The 21,365-nt window shown below is 45.0% G+C and overlaps 1 protein-coding gene across 4 annotated transcripts in view; it reads right to left on the bottom strand.

The window, feature by feature from the left end:
* Positions 1–21,365, bottom strand: part of GRB10 (growth factor receptor bound protein 10) — a 155,449-nt gene that overhangs the window by 10,672 nt on the left and 123,412 nt on the right. For all 4 annotated transcript variants that reach the window (XM_054991190.1, XM_054991192.1, XM_054991191.1 and 1 more), the window contains exons 7-11: positions 6,626–6,741; positions 5,402–5,476; positions 3,819–3,956; positions 1,316–1,426; positions 118–216 (exon numbers count right to left, since the gene is read on the bottom strand). In XM_054991190.1, coding sequence (XP_054847165.1) covers positions 118–216; positions 1,316–1,426; positions 3,819–3,956; positions 5,402–5,476; positions 6,626–6,741 — 539 coding nt within the window. The remainder of the gene's footprint in view (positions 1–117; positions 217–1,315; positions 1,427–3,818; positions 3,957–5,401; positions 5,477–6,625; positions 6,742–21,365) is intronic.

The raw sequence follows: 21,365 nt of genomic DNA, 5'->3' as shown, positions 1-21,365 counted from the left end.
GCCAACAGTCAGCAGAACTTCACTGAACTGATGCAAACAGAAAAAGAATTCCACTCGAAAAGAGACACGGGCTGCCGTAAATCTGAACTGCCTGAAGCCTAGAGGGGAATAAAGTACCTTGAGAAGTCGAAATGCAGTGATCCAGCATGTCCTGCTCTGTTCATCCTCAGCACATAACAATCGTAATTCTTTTGTTTCGTTTCTCGCTCTGTTGGGCTGTAAAACAAAGCCCCCAAAACAGTTGTCTCTGGTGCAACATTTAAATTTATATTACAACATAACAATCTCTCGTTAGTGCTTGCATTGGTGCCTTCCTTCACTGTTCAGGGCCCTGTGTTATAACAACAATAACAACATTCAATTTATATACCGCACTTCAGGACAACTTAATGCCTACTCAGAGCGGTGCACGAAGTGTGTTATTATCCTCATGACAATCATCCTGTGAGGTGGGTGGGGCTGAGGGAGCTCCAAGAAGCTGTGACTGACCCAAGATCACCCAGTTGGCTTCAAGTGGAGGAGCGGGGAATTAAACCTGGCTCTCCAGATTAGAGTCCTGCCACTCTTAATCACTACACCAAACTGGCTCTCTTAACATGCTGACACTTCTGTAGGATAACCTGTTCCCACAACTGCATAATAGGGTAGAGGAAGGGTTTGCCCACCGTCTTCTGCTGGGCTCATAGGTCAGGAGAGATTTGAAAGAGGGATTTCTTGGCTTTCACTCTTCCACACTAGCTCTCAGTCAGGGGTGGACTGGGAGAAGGAAAGGGCCCCGTCCCACCCTTAATGGCCAATCCACCCCCGTTCTCTGTGGTTATTGTACAAAAGCAAAGTCCCACACTGGTATTTCCATTCTTATCACTTGATGGAGGCCCCAATAGCTTTTTCTTTTCAAAATTATTCCCCATGATGTGGGAGAAGGACCACAGAACATGATGTCACAATTCAAGAGATAAGACCGAGCTTGAAAGCCAATCCTGGGCTTCCTTCCATTTTTTCCCCCTTGCTTCTTCAACGAGCAGGAGGAGCTGTTGCAACACAAGCACAGGGTGGATTGTGTTATTGCCAGCCACTCAAACCTGGCAAGGGATCAACAACCTCAATTTTAGTGCAATAAACTGGGTAGATCCCAGATCTCCTTTCTCAACCTGACTTTCAGGATGGCTGCAATTTATTCAAAATATCACTGAAAATTTACTTTTGTATTTAAAAAATATACGAGACCCCATAAAGGGTTTTAATATCAAAGCTTCCAAGCTTTAAACACGTCTGGTTTTGGAAGACTCACCCCCCCCCCAATAAAAGGAATTACCTTTATACAAAATCCATAATCTGTCGGAGCACTATACAGCTTCTTGCCTGCTATCAATGAAAAGATATTACTGTCTTCAAGGTCAGCCAACAACTGCAGGTGCCTTGGTTCCTGTGAGAATGTTTGACAATGATTAAAAGATAAACCTTGAGTCACTAAAAGCATTTCCTGTTCATCTTGTGCAGTCTCTAGCAGAAGAAGAAAACGAACACAAGAGGGCAGTAAAAGCACATTCAAAGTGTCCGTTCAGACCACTTAAAAATTATGTAAGCACCTGAACTATTAGATCATCCAACACTGACTACAATAAAAAAAACCCTATCAAGATAGGCTTAAACAAACTGACCTAATACTGTATCGATAGTAATTCCTTGCCAATTAGATATCCAGTTGCTAATGTTAGACACATCTCTCTCTCTTATGTTTATTGTCTTAGCCATAAGCCATAACAATTCATACAGTAGAACAATAGAACAATAGAACAAAGACACAGCAATTTATAATAATTGGATGAAAATACAGTTAAATTAATACAGAATGTGCACAGTTTAAACGATATCTGATGAGATGTATTAGGACAGCTAGAAGGGCTGGGGACCCAGAATCCTTTAGGACCCTAGGTAGAGTTAGGAGTCAGTATAAAGATCTCCTAAAGAAAAAGAAGCAGGTATTTGCTGCGCGTTTATGGATGGAACTCCAAGAGGCAGTGAACAGCAGAAATGTTAGACACATAATCAACTCTTCCACCCCAATCCTGCCCATTTGCCCTGGTTCAGCTAAGAGAAGCACTTCTGTACAAATCCCACTCACAACATAACTGATTTCCAAATGTCTTAAACAGGGGTCATTTCGTAGAAAAAGAGCTGGAGGAAGTCATTAGCATAACTCATTAGCATATGCCATGCCCCTTGACATCACCTGAAGTATGTCATTAGCATAACTGATTTGCATATGCCACACCACCTGACATCACCTATCCTGGCTGTTTTGGACCCAATCCTGGCCATTCAGGGCCAAAATTGGGCCCAAAATGGCAAAAAGGAGCTGAAAATGGCTGAAAAGGGGCCCTAAATGGTCAGGATCGAGCCGCTGCTAAGTGGAAGAGTAATCCACCACCCATCAGAGGCCCGATCCAGGCCATTTCGGCACCAATCCAGGTCGAAACAGGCCCCAAATGGCTGAGAGTCAGGTAGGCGGGGCCACTTGTCATGTGACCTCTTTAGGGAACTGCCGGAACTGCGTTCCTGCATCTTCCCCCTCAAAATGAGCTCTGGTCTTAAACACTCCGGAATTCAGCTTGAACAGGCTATTCTCCGCTGCGGAACACTTTTTCTTGGGAAGCTCGTTTGGCCTACACTCTGCAGGCCACCACGATATTTCTATTTCAAAAAAGGTTTGTTTTAATTTAACTTGTATCGTCTTAGCAAGCAGGTATGCAGTCATTAAATCTACTCAGTGGGCTGTATCACACCGTCGGCAAGTGGAAGGTCTTCCTCACATTCTCCTCCACACCATGGAAAAGCTGATCTTTGGAGTCAGGGAATAGAAGAGGCGGAAAGGGCGAGTTCACCCCTTCCACCTCCCTACAGCCGCTCCCTTGGCTTTGGGGGCTATTCGCCTTTGGGGTCCCCCATCCCAGAGAATCAAAGTTATCCAGGTTGGATTGGGCTGCTGTGGTGGGGAAAATACGTGACCATTCAGCTATTTGATGCTGAAGTCAGTATTGTGTACTCTGACTGGCAGGAGTTCTCCAGAGTTTCAGGTAAAGGTCTTTCACACCACCTTCTACCTGATAAGCCTTTTAACTGGAGATGCCAGGGATTGAAGCTGGGACCTTTTGTGGGCCAACCAGTTGCTGTACCACTGGGCTACAGGCCATTCCCATCAGCGAGCAGCAGGGGTCATTTTGTAAAAAAGGAGCTGCAGGAACTCATTAGCATAACTCATTAGCATATGCCACGCCCCTTGCCATCACCGGAAGTGTGTCATTCGCACGATTGATTTGATTGGCCTGAAATGTCCAGGATTCGGTTGCTGCCAGGTGGGGGAATGTTCCTCTACCAAGCAGTGGCCCGATCAGGGCTGTTTTGGCCCCAATCCAGGCCAAAATGGGCCCAAAATGGCCGCAGATCCCAGCCATTTCAGCCCTGATCCCGGCAGAAATGGACCCCAAATGGCTATTTTGGGCCCAGATCGGGGCTGAAACGGCCAGGATTGGGTCGGTGCCGGGTAGGGGAGGGTTCTCCCACCCCAAAAGCCAAAAGTCAGGTGGGTGGGGCCACCTGACAGTGACCTTTTGGGGGAACTGCGTTCCTGTGCATTCCCCCTCCAAATGAGCCCTGATGAGCAGTTTCTGCTGATGAACTGCGGGATCCAACACAACATACCCATTTTCAGTTGAATGGATTGTGCCCCAGCGCAGTACAACAACTCACAAACAAACAGTATTGGCTCAAAAGTCTAAAAAAAACCAACCTGAATTAACTAACCTAAATAAAATTACCTTTGACGATCCTTTTGTTGAGAAATAGAGTCCAGACCTCCTCAGACAAACGTACAGCTTCTTCCACGACTTCCTCCCCAGTTCTTTCACATGCAAGAACCCTTGAATTTCAGGACAGCTACTGGAGTTTAAAAAATTCTGTTGGAGATTAAATGAAAACACTGAATTCTACAATTACAGTCAACAAATGGATGCAACAGCAATCAGACAGCATTTTGCTTGGTGGAAATTCAGGTCGTATTAGGGACAGGCCTGCATTAATTATGCCAGGGCATACTAGGGTTTAACGCCAGAGACTGACTGACCCGTGAGCTGCTGTTAGTCACTGCTGCCTGGGAAGCATACCTGATCACTGCTCTAACACCCTACTGTTCCTACCGGGTGAATGCCAAAAAGTATTGTGTGGAGATGGCTCTTGAAGAGTCCAGTGGCATTCAGACAACGTGATCACTGTTGTAAAGAATTCAGTTGCATCGTTAAGACTAACCAACTTCATTGTAGCATAAGCTTTCGAGAACCACACCTCTTTTCGTCAGATGCATCTGATGAAGAGAGCTGCATCTGATGAAGAAAGCTGAGGTTCTCGAAAGCTTATGCAACAATAAAGTTGGTTAATCTTAACGGTGCTACTGGACTCTACTATTTTGCGACTACGGACTAACACAGCTAACTCATCTGGATCTATGATCACTGGAGTTAGTTTAAACTGTGGTTAGTCTACCAGGCACAAGTAACAAATCCCAGACTGTGTAGGAACTCAAGTTTGCCCATTACTTCCCTCCTCTGCCTTCCAGCAGGGAGGGACATCTTCCCTATACTGTATTCAGGTGTTAGTCATGAAACCTCAGTTTGTTGGACTGTTTGCGTAACAGTTAATGGAGTTTTGATCAATCCACAGTTCATCATGCATGGGTTAGGACATACAACATGAAATCTCCCAAATAGATTCCACACCACCAGAGCAGAATACAAGCACAGGACACTAGTGTAGTCGAGAAGACAACATGAAGAGAAGCACACAAAAGAACATCTGTCTCATTTCAGAAAGAGCAAGAAAAGATGACAGTATTCGTGCACTGGAGATCAGCTTGTGAGAGCGCCCCGAGATGGATCCGTCTCCATCTTTGATGTCACCAAGTTCCATCTCCTTCTTCAAGAGGCACAACCAGGAAGTTGCTTCCCTTTCCCCACTCCTGACACCCTGAGCTTCAGGAAACTTGGGACACATTTATTAGTAATTTAAGCTAGAGTTCTAATGACACGTGTGGATTTGCCAGCTCCTAGGAGAACCCATGGCTTTGCCACCACCTGGTTTTTATTGCCCTTTCTTTGTACTATGATACCCAGCCAGAAATGGGCAACAGTAGAACAGACATACAATCTCTCTGCGCTTAACAAACTTTCAACACAAGGTCGAGATACATTTAAAAACTCCTAAGTTTTAAGCAGCATTTCTTCAGTAGCCACCAATCTTAAAAGTATCCCCTGCCCACCCCACAAATCTGTTCAGGATCACATCTCAGGCCCTTTACTTTATATGGGAGAAACACCAAACTCCGTTTTAACACGCGCACTTACAATACCTGCAAGAGTTGCGACTGCGGAACACAGCCATTGGACTGCTGGCACCAAGTAACCATCTGGTCTGGGAAAAAGTTCTGTGCACACAGGGTTGGGGGGAAGAGGAAGAAAGAGACAGTTTGGCATTAAAGTGCATCTGAACCTCTTTTGCTACATTTTAGGGCAACTCCACGGGAATGGCTTTTCTGTGCGTTCATTCCATGATGTCACAGCCATACTGAACGGCTGGAGTCCTGTGGGCAGAGTCAATTACACAAACCTTTACTATAACACTGCACTGACACACTGTGAGTGTGTGTGTCAATGATTTGTGGTGAGGACCTGTGCAGAGGCCCCACCCCATTGCCGCCCCCCACCCCATTGGTCCTTCCCACTGTTTATCATCTGGGCAGCAAGACAGAATGGGATATAAATGGCAGGGGATCAGTGACATGCTGACAGAACGATGTCACTTCTGACACCAACGAAAGTGACTTAATCGTGTTGTGCTCTAGCATTTGGTCAAAACTCTATGGTATAACCCGTTCATGGGCAGGGCGGACTATAAATCTAATAAATAATAATAATAAATAATGTCACTGATGACATCACTTCTGGTCATGCCACAAGGGACTCGCAAAATTTTAATTGGTATAGGTCTGCACTGGATATAAATTGAACAAATAAATAAATAAATGTTTTTAAGCTACTGGGGTCGGGTAGAAGTATAAATAGATTTTAACAATAGATGTTATAGAACAGTATGGCTTTCCCCTACCCTTACCATTGACAAAATACAGGTCATAAAAAGGAGAAAAAGTGGTTGTGAGAATCCACCTTACGTAAACTTTCACAATGAAATAGGATTCCTTACAAGGGCCGATTCCAGATGGCTAACGTTCACGCGGAACGTCGCGCCTCGTTGCGGGAAAAATGCGAAATATCGAGTTTCCTCGCGCGAGTTTTGCACAACATTGTGCGACGTTGCGCAAAACTCACGCGAGGAAACGCGATATTTCGCATTTTCCCCGCAACGAGGCGCGACGTTCCGAATGAACGTTAGCCATCTGGAATCGGCCAAGGTTTTCTGCCCAAGATTATCCTACATATTCATCACGAGACCAAATTAACTTAGAGTTAATATAAACTTGATTCTGTTGGATTTTAATTATGCACAGAACTCTACACAGATTTTTTCCCTAGACCACAGCTTCATTGAGTCTTCATGAGGAAACAAGAATACTTACCACAGGATTTTTAAAAAATTCATATTTTGCGTAATTCTTCCTGAACAAAAATTTACTTTCACTTCCCATCATGGATTCAACTTGAACAACGAGTTCATGATCCTCTAAGCACCGTTCTGTAAAGGAGAAAGAAAATGGTTTTTCAAACCTGCCTTCAGTGAACACTTTCCATATTGATTTGCCCATCTGGGAACTCCAAAATTTCTATTGCGAAGTCCCTGCCTTTTGCAGCGGATTAGGGGCCACACAGATCACTCGGGGTGCTCCCCAATCCTTTGAGGCTTCACAGAGAATGCTCCGGTGTGCACTCGACACCCTCGTATCCTGTGTCTCGCAGAAGATGATCATCGGAACTAGCACGAGGTCCTTCTGGGAACTTCACCCATTATTTTCTCCATGAGGAATTCCTCATAAGCTTTTGAGGAAGCACAAGGTTTCACAGCACACAGTTTGAGAACCATGATTGTAAGCAGTATAAACCAACACTTGGGTAATTCCTTTAGTTCCCTTATGCATGCTTCCTGAATACAACAATTAAATATGATGAGACCATAAAGTACACAAAGACTTGTGAAGGACAACAGCGGTTGATGCATTACATCCTTAAAGGAAGTGCAGAGGGCCATGAGAAAAGATCCGTTTATACCACTCAGTTGTGCCACTTGTAAAGCTTTCCCTCAAAACTGCAGCGCTTGAAGTTTTACAGGTAGGCAGCTACATGACTGAATGCCCCCTCATTATCTCATCTCATCTCATCTCATCTCTCTCTCTCTCACACACACACACAGAAAGTGGCTCACATCCCTCACACACACAAACACGGGGGAAGGAGGAGGGGGACAGAGAGAGAGATCGCCACCTTTGAGGTCAGGAAGGAATTATCCTCCAGGACATACTGGCCACAGATCCTGGAGGTTTTGTGCCCTTCTCTGGACATAGAGCAGGGGTCACTGGGGGAAGGGGGGGGGAGATAGCTGTGAATTTCCTGCATTGTACAGAGGGTTGGACTGGATGATCCTCAGGGTCCCTTCTAGCTCTTTGTTTCTACGGAGGCTAGGCTTGATCCTTCTCCTTGAAATGCAGTTTGGGGTCATGCAAGGGATTGTATTTTCCTCATAAAGCGTGTTACACAACAATTCCAACTGCAGCCTGAAGCGTTAAAGTTCAGCAAAGTCTGCCATTTAGTTTTGCAGAACGTTTAATACCAGGCTACACACCTGGTATTTTCACTGCACATGACAAGAGCCCTGGTAGAGCAGACCAAGACTCCATTTTGTCCACTTTCCACAGCAGCCGAGTAGAGAATGACCCCAAGGAACCCACAAGCAACACACGGGGCCCACGGCCTTCTCCCGTTGCTGCCTGATGCAACTGATGTGCAGAGGCACGGTGCTTCCAAGCAGTGGAGATTTCATTTCCATTAACCATCACAGCTACTGACAGGTTTAGCCACTCTGTGAATTAGTCCAATCCCCCTTTTAAATCCATCTATGTGTCAACAGCCACCACTAACACCCTGTCGTAATGAAATCTAGAAGTCAATTCTGCATACAAAAAAAGATGACTTCCTTTTGTCTGTTCCGAATCTTCAGCCCATCCGCTGCACTGGATGAGCCCAAATAGCATTGTGAGAGAGGAAGGAAAAGTTCTTTAGGGACTTTCTTCACACAATGCATACCGCCGTGAGCCTCCATCATTTCCCCATCAAGTCAATCTCCTCCCGCAAAAAATTGAAAAGCTCCAAGCTCTTTCAGCCTTTTCTCACAGGAATGGTGTTCCAACCTCCTGACCTAGACAGTTGCCCATTTCTGCACCTTTCCCCACTCTACAATATCCTTTGTGAAATGTGGCAACCACATAATTGCCCTGACCTGGATAGCCCAGGTGAGCCTGATCTCATCAGATCTCAGAAGCTAAGCAGGGTCAGCCTTGGTCAGTAATTGGATGGGGGACCTCCAATGAAGACCTGGGTTGCAGAGGCAGGAAATAGCAAATCACCTCTGTTAGTCTCTTGCCATGAAAACCCCACTAGGGGTTGCCATAAAGCTATGACTTGAGGGCACTCTCCACAAACAACAATACACTAAATTCCAAATGTGACTACACCATGAATATATATCTACATCATAAATATATCTAAAGGTATTCGGATAACTGGCCATTGTATTTTCAATATCCTTCTTGATAATAACATGAAATTTGCCTTTTTCACTATTGCTGCACAAGAGCAGACAGTTTGAAAGGTGGCATGGTTTAGTGGTTACAGTGCTGATTAGCACTGGTGAGACAGGTTCAAATCCCCATTGTGCCTTGAAACTCATTGGGTGACCTTGGGCCAATCACACGCTCTCTCACTCAAACCTGCCTCTCAAGACGGGTGGCTGTGAAGATAAAATGTGCATGACAGAGGGATTTTCATTGAGCTATCCATCATGATCCGGATCACACATTGGTATCAGAATCATCCTACCTGAGAAGAGTTGCTTAAAAAATAGAGGTGGTGGTTGGGGACAATTTAGCTTTCTAAGTAGTCAAAATTTTCTAGATCCTAATAATCTCCCTTTTAAGACTCAGGCTAACCTAATGATCTGTACTACCCACTCTGTAGCTCTAAGTAATTCTTTCCTTCTGTAACTCAGTTTTTTTGACCTAAAATACTTCCTTTTGTCCTCCAAGAAGCTACTCTGAAGTCAAGCTACTTAGTTCGGTTCCTGCTGTCCTTCCTTCTCTCTGGCCTAGGTAGTGGGGACCCTGTATCACGTTCCTTGCTTAGTAAACTCTCCAGTAAGGAAGTGGATTAAATTTAGTCTTAAATGGTGACATTTATTTGTCAAATGCAGCATCAAGTGGTGTCTTGCTTGTGCAAATGCACTATTGTAGATCCAGTGCCACAGACTTTCTAACACCTCCAGCTCAAACCTTTTCAGCGAACTTAGTGTTCATAATCAGTCACGAGTAATCAAGTTTTTTTTTAATCCTCTAGGCGGAAATAACAACGGCGCTTATATACCCTGCTTCTAGATAGATTTACTGCCTTACTCAGAGCAGTGGATAAGGTCAGTGTTGTTATTATTTCCACAATACATCTGGGGAGCTGTGCATAAACAAACCCTCTAGTCACTGGTGAGTCGCAGGTTATTTACATACATGGGTAAACCCCATGCGTAGTTCCTGGTATCTCCAGAAAAATTTGCTTTGGAGTTTGTGAGAACATCTGAAGAATTCTGTTGGATCTCACCAGGGGTCTTATAGTCCAACATATAGTCTTATAGTCTAACATCGTGTTTCTAGTAGTGACTAAAAACTTCTAAGGGCGCCCATCAACAGGGTATAAAAGCAACAGCAACCTGAGAGCCAGTTTGTTGTTGTGGTTAAGAGCGGCAGGACTCTAATCTGGAGAGTCAGGTTTGATTCCCCACTCCTCCACTTGAAGCCAGTTGGGGAACCTTGCGTCAGTCACAGCTCTCTCAGAGCTCTCTCAGCCCCACCCACCTCACAGTGTGATTGTTGTGGGGATAATAATAACATATTTTGTAAATCACTCTGAGTGGGTGTTGTTGTCCTGAAGGGCGGTATATAAATTGAATGTTATTATTAGTTCATCTCCATAGCATGTGATGTTCAGAGGTATAATCCTTGGAACTTGGAAGCTCTTTTTAGATATCAATGTATCTAATTTGTTTTGACCTTTCAGGGAGGACTAACTGGAGCCAGAGATGACTTGATACCACACAACTTGCATAGTTCACCCAGGTCCAGTTGCTCGCTACAGTTCAACAGCAGTCACCTCACAAAAGCCAGTGTGCTCCTTAGAGTTTCAAAACAGAATCTGAGAGACCCGGGTTCAAATTCCCACCTTGCCAAGGAAACTTGAGGGAGTGACCTTGGGCCAGTCACACACTCTCAGCCTAACCTACTTCACAGGGTTGTTGTAAAGATAAAAAAGAAAAGAATGATGCAAGCTGCTTTTGGGTCCCCAAGTGGGATATAAATATGCAGCTGAAGATGGGAGACAGACTAAATGTAGGTTAGCTGGAGGGTGGGAAGGAGAGAAGGAAGCAGGGAAAGGTGAGGATATGGGTGTTGACAGGAGGGGGAAAGCGGAAATTGTAGGGGGAGGTAAATACAGCGGAAAGTAGGTTGCCTCTGGCAACTCCTTGTGGGTTCCTCATCATGCAACTGGGCCCAGCTCAGCAGCGAGCACCAGGCAACTTGGCCAGAATTTCCCCAGGGAGAGACTGCCAGGTACGGCAAAGGAGAGAAAACTGAATACAGGAAAGCAAAATAAAGGTAGGTTAGCTGGTGGGTGAAAAGTAGAGAAGGAAGAAGGGGAAGGAGAAAGGGCTATGGGGACTTTTAGAGAAAGGAAAGAGGACAAGTGGGAAAGGGGGGAATGAGGATCCCCCGCTTGTCAGTATATCTAACTCTCACTGTGTCCAAATCAGTGGATACTTAAATACAGAGACTGGAGCCACAAAAAGACAAAACAGATCTTTCTACAAACCAGAGAAAAGCACAACAGTATTGCCAGCCTTCAAGCTAGGGTTGCCATCGGTGACTTGGGAAATTCCTAGAGATTTGGAGATGATGTCCAGGGAGGGTGGAGTTTGGGAAGTGGAAGGAGCTCAGTGCGGATGTGATGCCACACAGTCCGCCTTGGCAATGATGTCATTTCCTCCAGGAGAAATGATCCCTGCAGTCTGGCAATCAGTTGTAATTCTGGGAGAACTCCAGGCCCCACCTAGAGGTTGGCAAATCAACTTCAAGGCTTGGTTTCTGTCACTAAAAGTCAGGGGAAAAGGCAGGCCCTTTCCAGGGCTATTTTGGCCTTTGAGAGAGGTCTCACTGGGGCGGGCCTGGCGACAACCACCACGCAACTTGTTACCACGTTATTTTCATGATTCACTCAGGCCCAGCTGCTCCCTGCTGTTGAACAAAAGCCACCCCACAAAAGCCAGTGTTGTGTAGGGGTTAGAGTTTCAGATCAGGATCAGGGAGACGCAGGTTCAAACCCCTCCTATGCCATGGAAGCTGACCAGAACTGTGCAGACTTCTTCCCGGGAGAGGCTGCCAAGGGGAGGGAAGGAGGATAAGATGGGGGGGGCAGGAGGGATATAAAGGTTGGTTGGCTAATGGGTGGGAAGGCCAGAAGGAAGCAGGAAAAGGGGAGAAGCTCTGGGGGGCTTCCAGGCAAGGGAAAGAGGATATAGTCGGGGAAAGGCAAATGACACACCCCACTCCCAGTCCTTGACGGTATCCTGCTTGTTGTGTCTAATATCTGTTCATATACTTTGTTCTCCATGAATCTGCCTTAACTCCATAAGAATATCAGCATTCCTGCCATACAGGCTTGCCAGCCTCCAGGTGATAGCTGGACATCTCTCAGAATTACAGCTGATCTCCAGAGATTAGTTCCCCTGGAGAAAATGGCTGCTTTGAAGGGTGAGCTCTATGGAATTACATCCCACTGAGGTCCCTCCCCTCCCCTCCCCAAACCCCACCCTCTTCAGGCTCCACCCCCAAAATTTCCAGGAATTTCCCTACCTGGACTTGGCAACCCTACTGCCATAATATATGGGATGAGATGCGGCCACTATGGGGAGAGATATGGGGAAAGCAGATTGGAGGCAAGCAATAGAAGCTTAATGGCCAACATCCACTTGGCAACCAGTATATAATGTGGTGGAAACACATTTAGGGGATTTATTTCCTCACTCTACCTTCCAGATAATATCCACAGATGGTCCTATCGCATACCGCATTAACATTGATGGTCGATAACTAGAGAAATCCACAATTACCTGACTATGAGCAAACTGGCAGAGGCCAGAGGATCTCCCACACTTCACTGCGGTAAAAAGAACAAATAATTTCATCAAATTTAATGCTCTTATTTGAGATCGAGAGCCAACTAGGATTAGTTTATAGCTGTGCAAGTACTTTCTTATATTCCAGATAATCCGTAGACGCCAGGGCAACATTAATTCTTACCATTTTTATAGCTGGCATCACAGTCCGGTCAAATCAAGCACCAATCCGAGATTTTAGTGCTACTAAGCACGGCGACCAAAGAGAGGTTACTTCCTAACCCATCCAGTTCTCCAGTTACTCCATACTAACACAGGTAGAAATGCCATTTCCATGGTGGGGGGGGGGATCCCCTGCTCCCACCCTACGCCTCCACTCATCTAGCCAGCGGGGCTAGATGGGAGTGACAGCATCAGGCTGCCCCCAAGAGTGCTCCCACGCTTCTCAGTGGCCCCAAATGGGCTGAATCGGGCCTGCTCGGAGTCCAAATCATCCCACTGAGAAGCACGGGGGCACTCCCACACCTGCATATATGCGAGAGGCACCCAGAATGTGATGAAAGGTAAGAGCTGGGTCCCCCCTCCAGGAGGTTAAGGAAACTTGGCGTCCCTAAACACAGTTCAGATGACAGAGTCGAGGAGAGATCATTGTGTGGGAGAAGTTGACGGTGGATTGACAAGGTTTGGAAAATACTTAGTACCAGGGCTTTTTTTTCTGGGGAAAGAGGTGGTGGAACTCAGTGGGTTGCCCTTGGAAAAAATGGTCACATGGCCGATGGCCCCGCCCCCTGATCTCCAGACAGAGGGGAGTTCAGATTGCCCCCCACGACAGTGGCGCGGAGGGCAATCTCAACTCCCCTCTGTCTGGAGATCAGGGGGCGGGGCCACCAGCCATGTGACCATTTTCAAGAGGTTCTGGAACTCCGTTCCACCATGTTCCAACTGAAAAAAGCCCTGCTTAGTACGATCCTAAGCAGAGTGACACCCTTTCAAGACCTGGTTTTAACTGACTGAGAAGGGTGTAATTCTGCTGAGGATTTCTTTGTGTATATTATTTACAGTCGGCCTTCCTCGCAGAGACTCAAGGTGGATTACATGGTGTCGCTCAACACAATCAATATAATGAGACAGCGAATAAATGTAATGAGACGGGGATTCCAAAATCTGAAAACAGAATCTGAACAAAGCAAAAAATATTAAACATGGCATGTTAAACAAGCATTAAAGGTCCAGAGGAATTAGCCGTGTTAGTCTGTAGTTGTCAAAAGAGTCCAGTAGCACCTTTAAGACTAACCAACTTTACTGTGGCATAAGCTTTCGATAACCACAGTGCTCGTCATCAGATGGGGTTCTCGAAAGCTTATGCCACAATAAAGTTGGTCAGTCTTAAAGAGGCGACTGGACTCTTTACTATTAAGAATTAAAGGGTATCACATAAGTAGAAATACAGTGACACCTTCACACAATAAGAAAATCAGAGCTCACAAGTGTGAATACGGCCTTCGCTCATGAGCCAGGCCTGGCTAGAAACAGCTGCTTCGCCACAGCCCCAAGGAGTGTTGCTTAATCCCCAACTGCAACTGGAATCACTCCTAATTTCTTTATGCCGAGCTGGCCAAACTCCTTTCTCTCCCTCCCAAAATGTTTGCCAGTGACAGCCAGCGTGGTGCAGCAGTTAAGAGTGTTGGACTAGGATCTGGGAGATCCAGGTTTGAATCCCCATTGCCATGGAAGACCCTGGGCCCAGCTGCACACACTCAGCCTAACCTATCTCATAGGGTTGTTGTGGGAATAAAGCAGGAGAGAGCAATGCAAGCCACTTAAAAGTCTCTGTTAAATGAAGTAAAATAAAGTATTAAATAAATGGTTAATCCATCACCAGCAGCTTGTAATGGGCCTTGCAAAACAGATCCAGGCCAGCTTCTTGGTAAGGTGAAACTCTAAATATTTTGAGGGGCTACAGGCAACTGGAATCTTGGGCACAGGGTGATAGTTTAAGTGGGTGGAATACCAGCTTTTTGCTACACTGAGGTTCAAAAATGGGAAAAAATGTCCCATGCAGTTCTTCAAGAGGAGAGGCCAGGGCTGTGCCTTCTGACTTGGGTACCACCAGTAAGAGATGGCTCTGAAGTGCTATTAGGGTTGCCAACCTCCAGCCAGGGCCTGAAGACCTCCTGGAATTACAACTGACCAGCAGGTGACAGAGATCAGTTCCCCTGGAGAAAACAGTGGCTTTAGATGGTAGACTCTATGACATTATACCCTGTTGAGGTCCCTCTCCTTCCAAAACCCAACCCTCTGGAGCCTCCACCCCTAAATTTCCAGGGATTTCCCAATCTGCAGTTGGCAACTCTAGTTCAGATGCAGAGTGCAGAAGTGACCATAGCGACAAAAACAGAGGAACGTATGACACTTGGTTCCTAGTTTGATTTGGGAAATCCACGGATGTCTTCCTGGTCTGTTTGCTAAGTAGGGCGTGGCAAAATGGAGGGGGGGGCATGCTGGCATGTATTCTACACCACTCCATTTAGAAAAGTCTGAAGCCTTGCTCCAGCTCAAGTGGCTCTTCCACCAGAAGAACGTTCCTTAGGCTGGCAGAAGGCTTCAAAATGGTAGGGTGAACTCTGTAATGGTAGATGGGGGCCGCCATGATTGATGCTGCAAATTTTAAACTCAGAAGAGCACAGGAACTGCTGTGCTGTGCTTAGGGGTGGAATGAATGTACTAAGTGACCACATCATCCACACAAAGGAGACGGGATACTGGACATGAAGCGAAATAAAGGTGCAAGGGTAAGGGTGGGCGAATGGGTAAATGGATACCATCAGGGCTTTTTTTTCCAGCTGGAACGCGGTGGAACAGAGTTCCGGAACCTCCTGAAAATGGTCACATGGCTGGTGGCCCCGCCCCCTGATCTCCAGAGAGGGGAGTTTATTTATTTATTTTTAAATAGGTTTTATTAAAACTTGAATACAGAATGTAGTTTACAACATAACAAATACAGAAAAATCTTAGACAAAAAACAGTACATTAAATTGCAATAACATATATCAATTTCTTAGTAAATACCTTAAAGAGAGTGAGCTATGTGTTACACGACATAAGAAACCACAGAAGAAGAGCGTGAAGAAGACTTACACATATTCATACATATAAAACTGTTTTAAGCCTGGATGGGATCTGTTAATTTCAAGGTAGTCAGGGGACGGGGCCACCAGCCATGTGAACATTTCCTCTGAGGGCAACCCACTGAGTTCCACCACCACTTTTCCCAGAAAAAAATCCCTGGATACCATTCATGATGAGTAAGTGGGCAGATAACACAGTGAATGAAGAGAGGAAAGAGGAGTTACAGAGAACAACATGGATGAAGAGATGGATGAAGCAGCCAAAGCTGGAAGTGGCCTGGACTGCGTGCACAGGTGGCAGAATGTTGTACTTCATACCGGAAGTGCGAGTGCTCCTACATGCGGGCACTCTTCCACACAAAGAGATTCCACCCATGTAGATGTTGGGAGAAGGCCCTGCTCAGATTGTTCCCCTGCTCATACCACTTTTCTATGTGGAAGGAGTTTTTTCTATGGGGAATATTCAGTCGAGTGATACCTCACCTGCATTGTGAAGTAGAACAGCACAAACTGTAGGATTTCAACCCAATGAAAATTATGTCAGGAGCGGGGGAGTTGGGAAGTCGAAACTCCTGCAGAACGTGGATGGATGGAGTTGGGGGATATGGTGCAGACCATAGTATGGGTTGTGAGGGTAGATTTGTGGGATGTCCGTGTGCTTGGGACAGAGTTGGCAGGGCTACCACAAGATCCTCTCCCAAGTCCTCGTTCGAATGCCCAAGTGTTTTGCTTGCTTGCTGGTTTTTGCAAGTAGGGTGTTGAGAGAGAGCGCAGCAAGGAGAAGTCCGCTCAACTTCTTCAAGTGTAGAAGTCATAAGCAGAAACAGACGTTGGAAAAAATAATCCGTAGGCCAGGATAATTATTTGATTCTGGTGTGGTGTAGCCATGATGGGAACACATGAACGTGCTTCTGCCCCACACATTGCCATAGACATCTACTTCTAAACATTATAGGAAATATAGCCTCTTCCTACAGGATATGGTATAAAGCGTCTATGTAATAAGGTTTTTTAAATGATTGTAGCACTAGGGATTACTTGAAGACAGTTACTCTGCAACTCTAAGATTTACCAACATTAAAATTTCAACAGCTCTACCTTTTGTAACATACACACATTCTTAAATATAACTTAAAACATAGGAGCTCTTTACACATTACTTGACTTGGTGCTCAGACACACAATTTCCTTTTCTAAACATGATTTTTGCACCCGTTGAATTAGATCTCCTTGTACACCAAGTTCTATTTCCCAATTTCCCACTGGAGAACTACTTTCCATGCCACCTACACATACACACACAGTGGCGGACCCACATTTTTGGGACCCTGAAGCTTGAACTGTCATGGGGGCCCCTTCTCAACCAGCAACAATAGGGCAACCACTGGGGGGTTCAGATGCTGCGAGCCCCTGAGAAAATTTTGAAATTTGACCAGTTACAGGGACATTTTGAGGCCATATGAAATAGGTATTAGAGCATATTGTAAGGCCAATATTAAATACTTGAACACACTGGCTTATGATTCTGTCACTAAAATAGCCTTATTTTAATAACACTTAAAAAAAAAACTCCATCCATTTTGTTGAAAAATTCACTCATTAAAAAAAAAAGTTGCTTCAGGGCCCGTCCAGGATTAGGGGCCCTGAAGCTTAAGTTTCATTAATTTCATAGTAGATCCGCCCCTGTACACACACCCCAGATGAAGCAACTTCAGAAGACATTGTTTCCGGCTTGCTGGAGGTCACCTTGCCAACATGTATCTTTGTAACTTGGGAACAGACAGACGCATCTCAGCTGCCGGTTGGCCAAACACATGGCTGAGAGCTTCGGTGTCATCCTAAACAAAGTGACACTCTTCAAAGCCCGTGGGCTTCTACAGGCTCCGATAATTCTGCTCTGGATTGCACGGTCAGATGTGACAGTGACAAGTTTCAAGTTCAAGGCCCCCCCCCTCTTCTGGCCCTTGGACAGACATGCCTCCTTTTTTGAAACAGCAACATGTGAAGTAGCCCTGAATTTTCATAAATAGCTCAGGACTCATTTTGAGGGGGAACGCGCAGGAACACAGTTCGGGTAGTTCCCCAAAGAGGTCACATGTCAGGTGGCCCCACCCACCTGACTTGGCCATTTTGGCCCATTTCGGCCCGTATTGGGGCTGAAACGGCCTGTATTGGGCCTCTGACGGGTGGTAGATCACTCTCCTGCTCAGCAGCGGCCCAATCCTGACCATTTTGGGCCCCTTTTTGGCCATTTTCAGCCCCTTTTTGCCATTTTGGGTCCAATTTTGGCCCTGAATGGCCAGGATTGGGTCCAGAACAGCCAGGATAGGTGATGTCAGGGGGTGTGGCATATGCAGATCAGTTATGCTAATGACACACTTCTGGTGATGTCAAGGGGTGTGGCATATGCTAATGAGTTATGTTAATGAGTTATGTTAATGAGTTCCTCCAGCTCTTTTTTTACGAAATGACCCCTGAAACAGCTTATATAAAAATGGAGATGTTAAAACACTCTTAAGTAATTACCACGATCTTATTAGATGGATTGTTTCATTACCCATGTGAAATAATGTCAAGAGTCGTGAACCATGGGGCAAGAAGTTCCTAAGCCCAAGCATGTTTAAGGCCCTCCCTAGGTTATCATTTGGTAAGTCATGTCTCTTCTTCAGCAAACCAATTGTAATATGTGGGTAATATTACCAGGTTCTTGTAAAGATCACAGAGACTTTACACGAAGTGCTTTGAATCCTTTAAAGCACTATATAAATGCTTATTATTATTATTATTAGGCTTTTCACTTGGAAAGGATTCACTGGAACTAAAACTCATTTACACATTGCTTGAATTCTGGATATGCATTGTTTTGTTTTTGTAATTTGCCATCAGAATGTATTTTCACGAGATGTACAATGCGGCTGGAAAAAAAATACTGACCAATAAGTATATTGCTCCTTTCCCATCACTGTTAATTACCAAGTTATTTGTGTATAAACAGAAGCTTTTGATTTCCTAATCAGCCTCCTGCCCGATTCATTCAGAGATGTCACACAGTGGAGTTTGACAGCACAATTAGTCACCATGGAAGCTATTGTGATGTCACAGACACTGAATTGTGGCATCACTGAATGCATCTGGCAGGAGAAGGATGTTGGGTACAAAGGAGAAAAGCCTCTGTTTACACAATACCTTGGTAATCTCAGATGGGAAAGGGCCTACAGAGAAAGGGCCAAGGATTTTAAACCAACTATCACTAAAGGCAGTGGTGAGGGAAGGGATACTTAAAACAGATTTAAAATTAGTCGAATGCTAGGTCTTGCCTTTTTCTAGATACAAAGTCTGAAAGCTACAACGGGTGCAGAAGGATACAGCAAGGATGCTGACCATAGCGCCTACCTACACTGGCTCTCAATTTGCTTCTGGGCCCAATTCAAGGTGCAGATATTGACCTTTAAAGCCCTAAACGGGTTGGGGACAGCATACCCTAAGGACCACCTACTTCCATCTGAACCCATCCAACAAATACGGTGATCTTAAGGAGCCCTCATCACCCGAGGTGAGATGGGTGCCAACCCAAGAGAGGACTTTCTCAACGGTGGCACCAAAACTGTGGGATTCCCTTTCCACGGAGATTTGTCTGTCCCCCACCCCCTCTATTGTCTTTTGCCAGTGAGCGAAGACTTTCTCCTTTGACTTTTCCTCACTGACTCTCTTTCCTGTTTATATGTTTCGTTTAATTGTTGCATTTCATGGTTGTATGTGTGTGTGCAAGTCTTTTTTTGTAACAGTACTCACCAGTACTGAGTACTGGCAACTTTTGTATGGGGTTATCCCAAGACCTGAAGAGGAAATTGGTGAAATCGCAGTAAATTTATATGAGTACTGACACCTTTTAAAAAAGGGTTGTGCAAGAGCTTCGTAATCCAAATGTTATAAGTACATTTAGGGTTTACCTTATAAACAAAAAAAAACACCATGTGTATGGATTTTAAAGCTGGTTTTACAGTGCAATCCTAAACAGAGTTACTCCAGATTAAGCCCATTGAAATCAATGGGCTTAGACTGGAGTACGTCTGCACAGTTAATGTTTGCTGCCTTAGGGTCCTAATTTGGGAGGAAAGGCAACAAAATATTATACCCATATTTATTCTAAAAGAAGACAATCCTGAATCTAAGACATCTTCCTTAAAATGTTATACACACAAAATTATTACGTGACCTGGTGTAACTTGTATGCAAACGTAAGACGACCCCCTCTTTTTTTCTGACACGGTGGACCAGGGATAAAAACCTAGTCCTGCATTTGAGTAAATACGGTAAATAAAAAATTAATAAATATGAGGCTGCATGCAGACATCACATTAAACTAACTCTGAGTACAAACATTTGAGTAACTGGATCAGGCATGCGCCTCGCTTCTGCCTCCACCCCGATGAAGGGGCCCTGGTTTAAAGTAAACTCCAGTTACCTGCAACACAAGAATGTAGAGAGCTTTCTCTTCACAAGCTAGGTTTATAAAACCACGGTTCAATGCAAGCTTAGAATCCTAGCTTGTGGGGTGGAGGAGAAGAGAAGCTAACTCCGATTAACACAGGAGACTGTATTCATGATGCATTGTAGGCGAGGGTTTTTTTTTTTAAAGCCAGGATTCTTTCACGACATGCCAAATGAGAAGGGAAGGGAGGATGCAGAAGTGGAAGTGTGCAAGTGGGCTGGCCAATAACCTAGGTTCATAACCAATGACCACAGGATGTTTGAATGCAGCCTTCGTGCCTATACAAAAATCACTGCCTTACACTGACCCTGTAAGTCTGTAAAGTCAACTCTCCTCTGAAGAATCTTCTACCTGTATGAATTGGCAATATGTATCTTTGCTTAATTCTATTCATTTAAGCACAACGTGTGGAAAACCTGGCCGCTCTTCTGTAAATACTCTGCACTCAAAAGGTCCCCAGTTTCTAAAATCGCTTTGCCCCCAAAGTTTCATGAGTTCAGCTAATGGCCTGCCTGCTTCTTTTCTTCTCCCTCGCCAAATCATAGTTTTTATTCCCTTTACGTAGCAGCCATCCAAATCAGATTCGCTGGTAATATTTATGAACACCTTGCTACCCAGAGGCCTTGTTCTGTCACCTGTAAAATGCTTCTGGAATGAAGATGTATACACCACTAAGATACTTGAAAGAATGTACGGGAGAGACACATCAAGCAGCATCAGAACCATTTAGATAAGCAATTAAACCATGCCCATAGATCATTTAACTTCCCTCTTGCCAACTGTAACCATGGCACCTTAATTTCCAAGCAGGTGGAAGAAGTGCTGCCTATGAAAAAGAAGGTGCCTCCAGGTTTGTGCAAGAGCTTCCCACGATGCACTGAGAAGGAGCACTACAGTTTTCACTTCCTGGACGCCAAGCCCCAGAAAGCACATTATCTTCTCCTCCGTGCCAGGCTTTTTCAGAGGAGGCTGTAATGACGCAATGCACTTCACATCTAGCTCTCAGCGGGTGACTAGGAAATCCGGCTCTCTGCTGGGAGTTCAAGTTAGTTGGTGCACATTGTTTATTTGCTATAGTCCCAGGCACAAAAACAGCCCTTACGGCAAATGCAATTTGTATGCGCTCTAGCAGAGGCCAGAAGTTTTTAGGAGTGTCGGTAACCTCAGCTAAATTGCATGATCTCCCCTCGAAAATTCAAAGATAGAGCAGACCTCATCACCCAAATTGGATAAGTAGCATTCAGTTGTTTTATGTCCCCCACCCCCAAAGGAAAATAAATGTATTTTGGACACTCCCAAGATTCCCCTAGGAC

This window comes from Eublepharis macularius, chromosome 11 (genome assembly GCF_028583425.1).
Source record: "Eublepharis macularius isolate TG4126 chromosome 11, MPM_Emac_v1.0, whole genome shotgun sequence".
NCBI lineage: Eukaryota > Metazoa > Chordata > Lepidosauria > Squamata > Eublepharidae > Eublepharis > Eublepharis macularius.
Note: the sequence above shows the minus strand (reverse complement) of the source record. Positions and strands in the feature narration are given on the sequence as shown.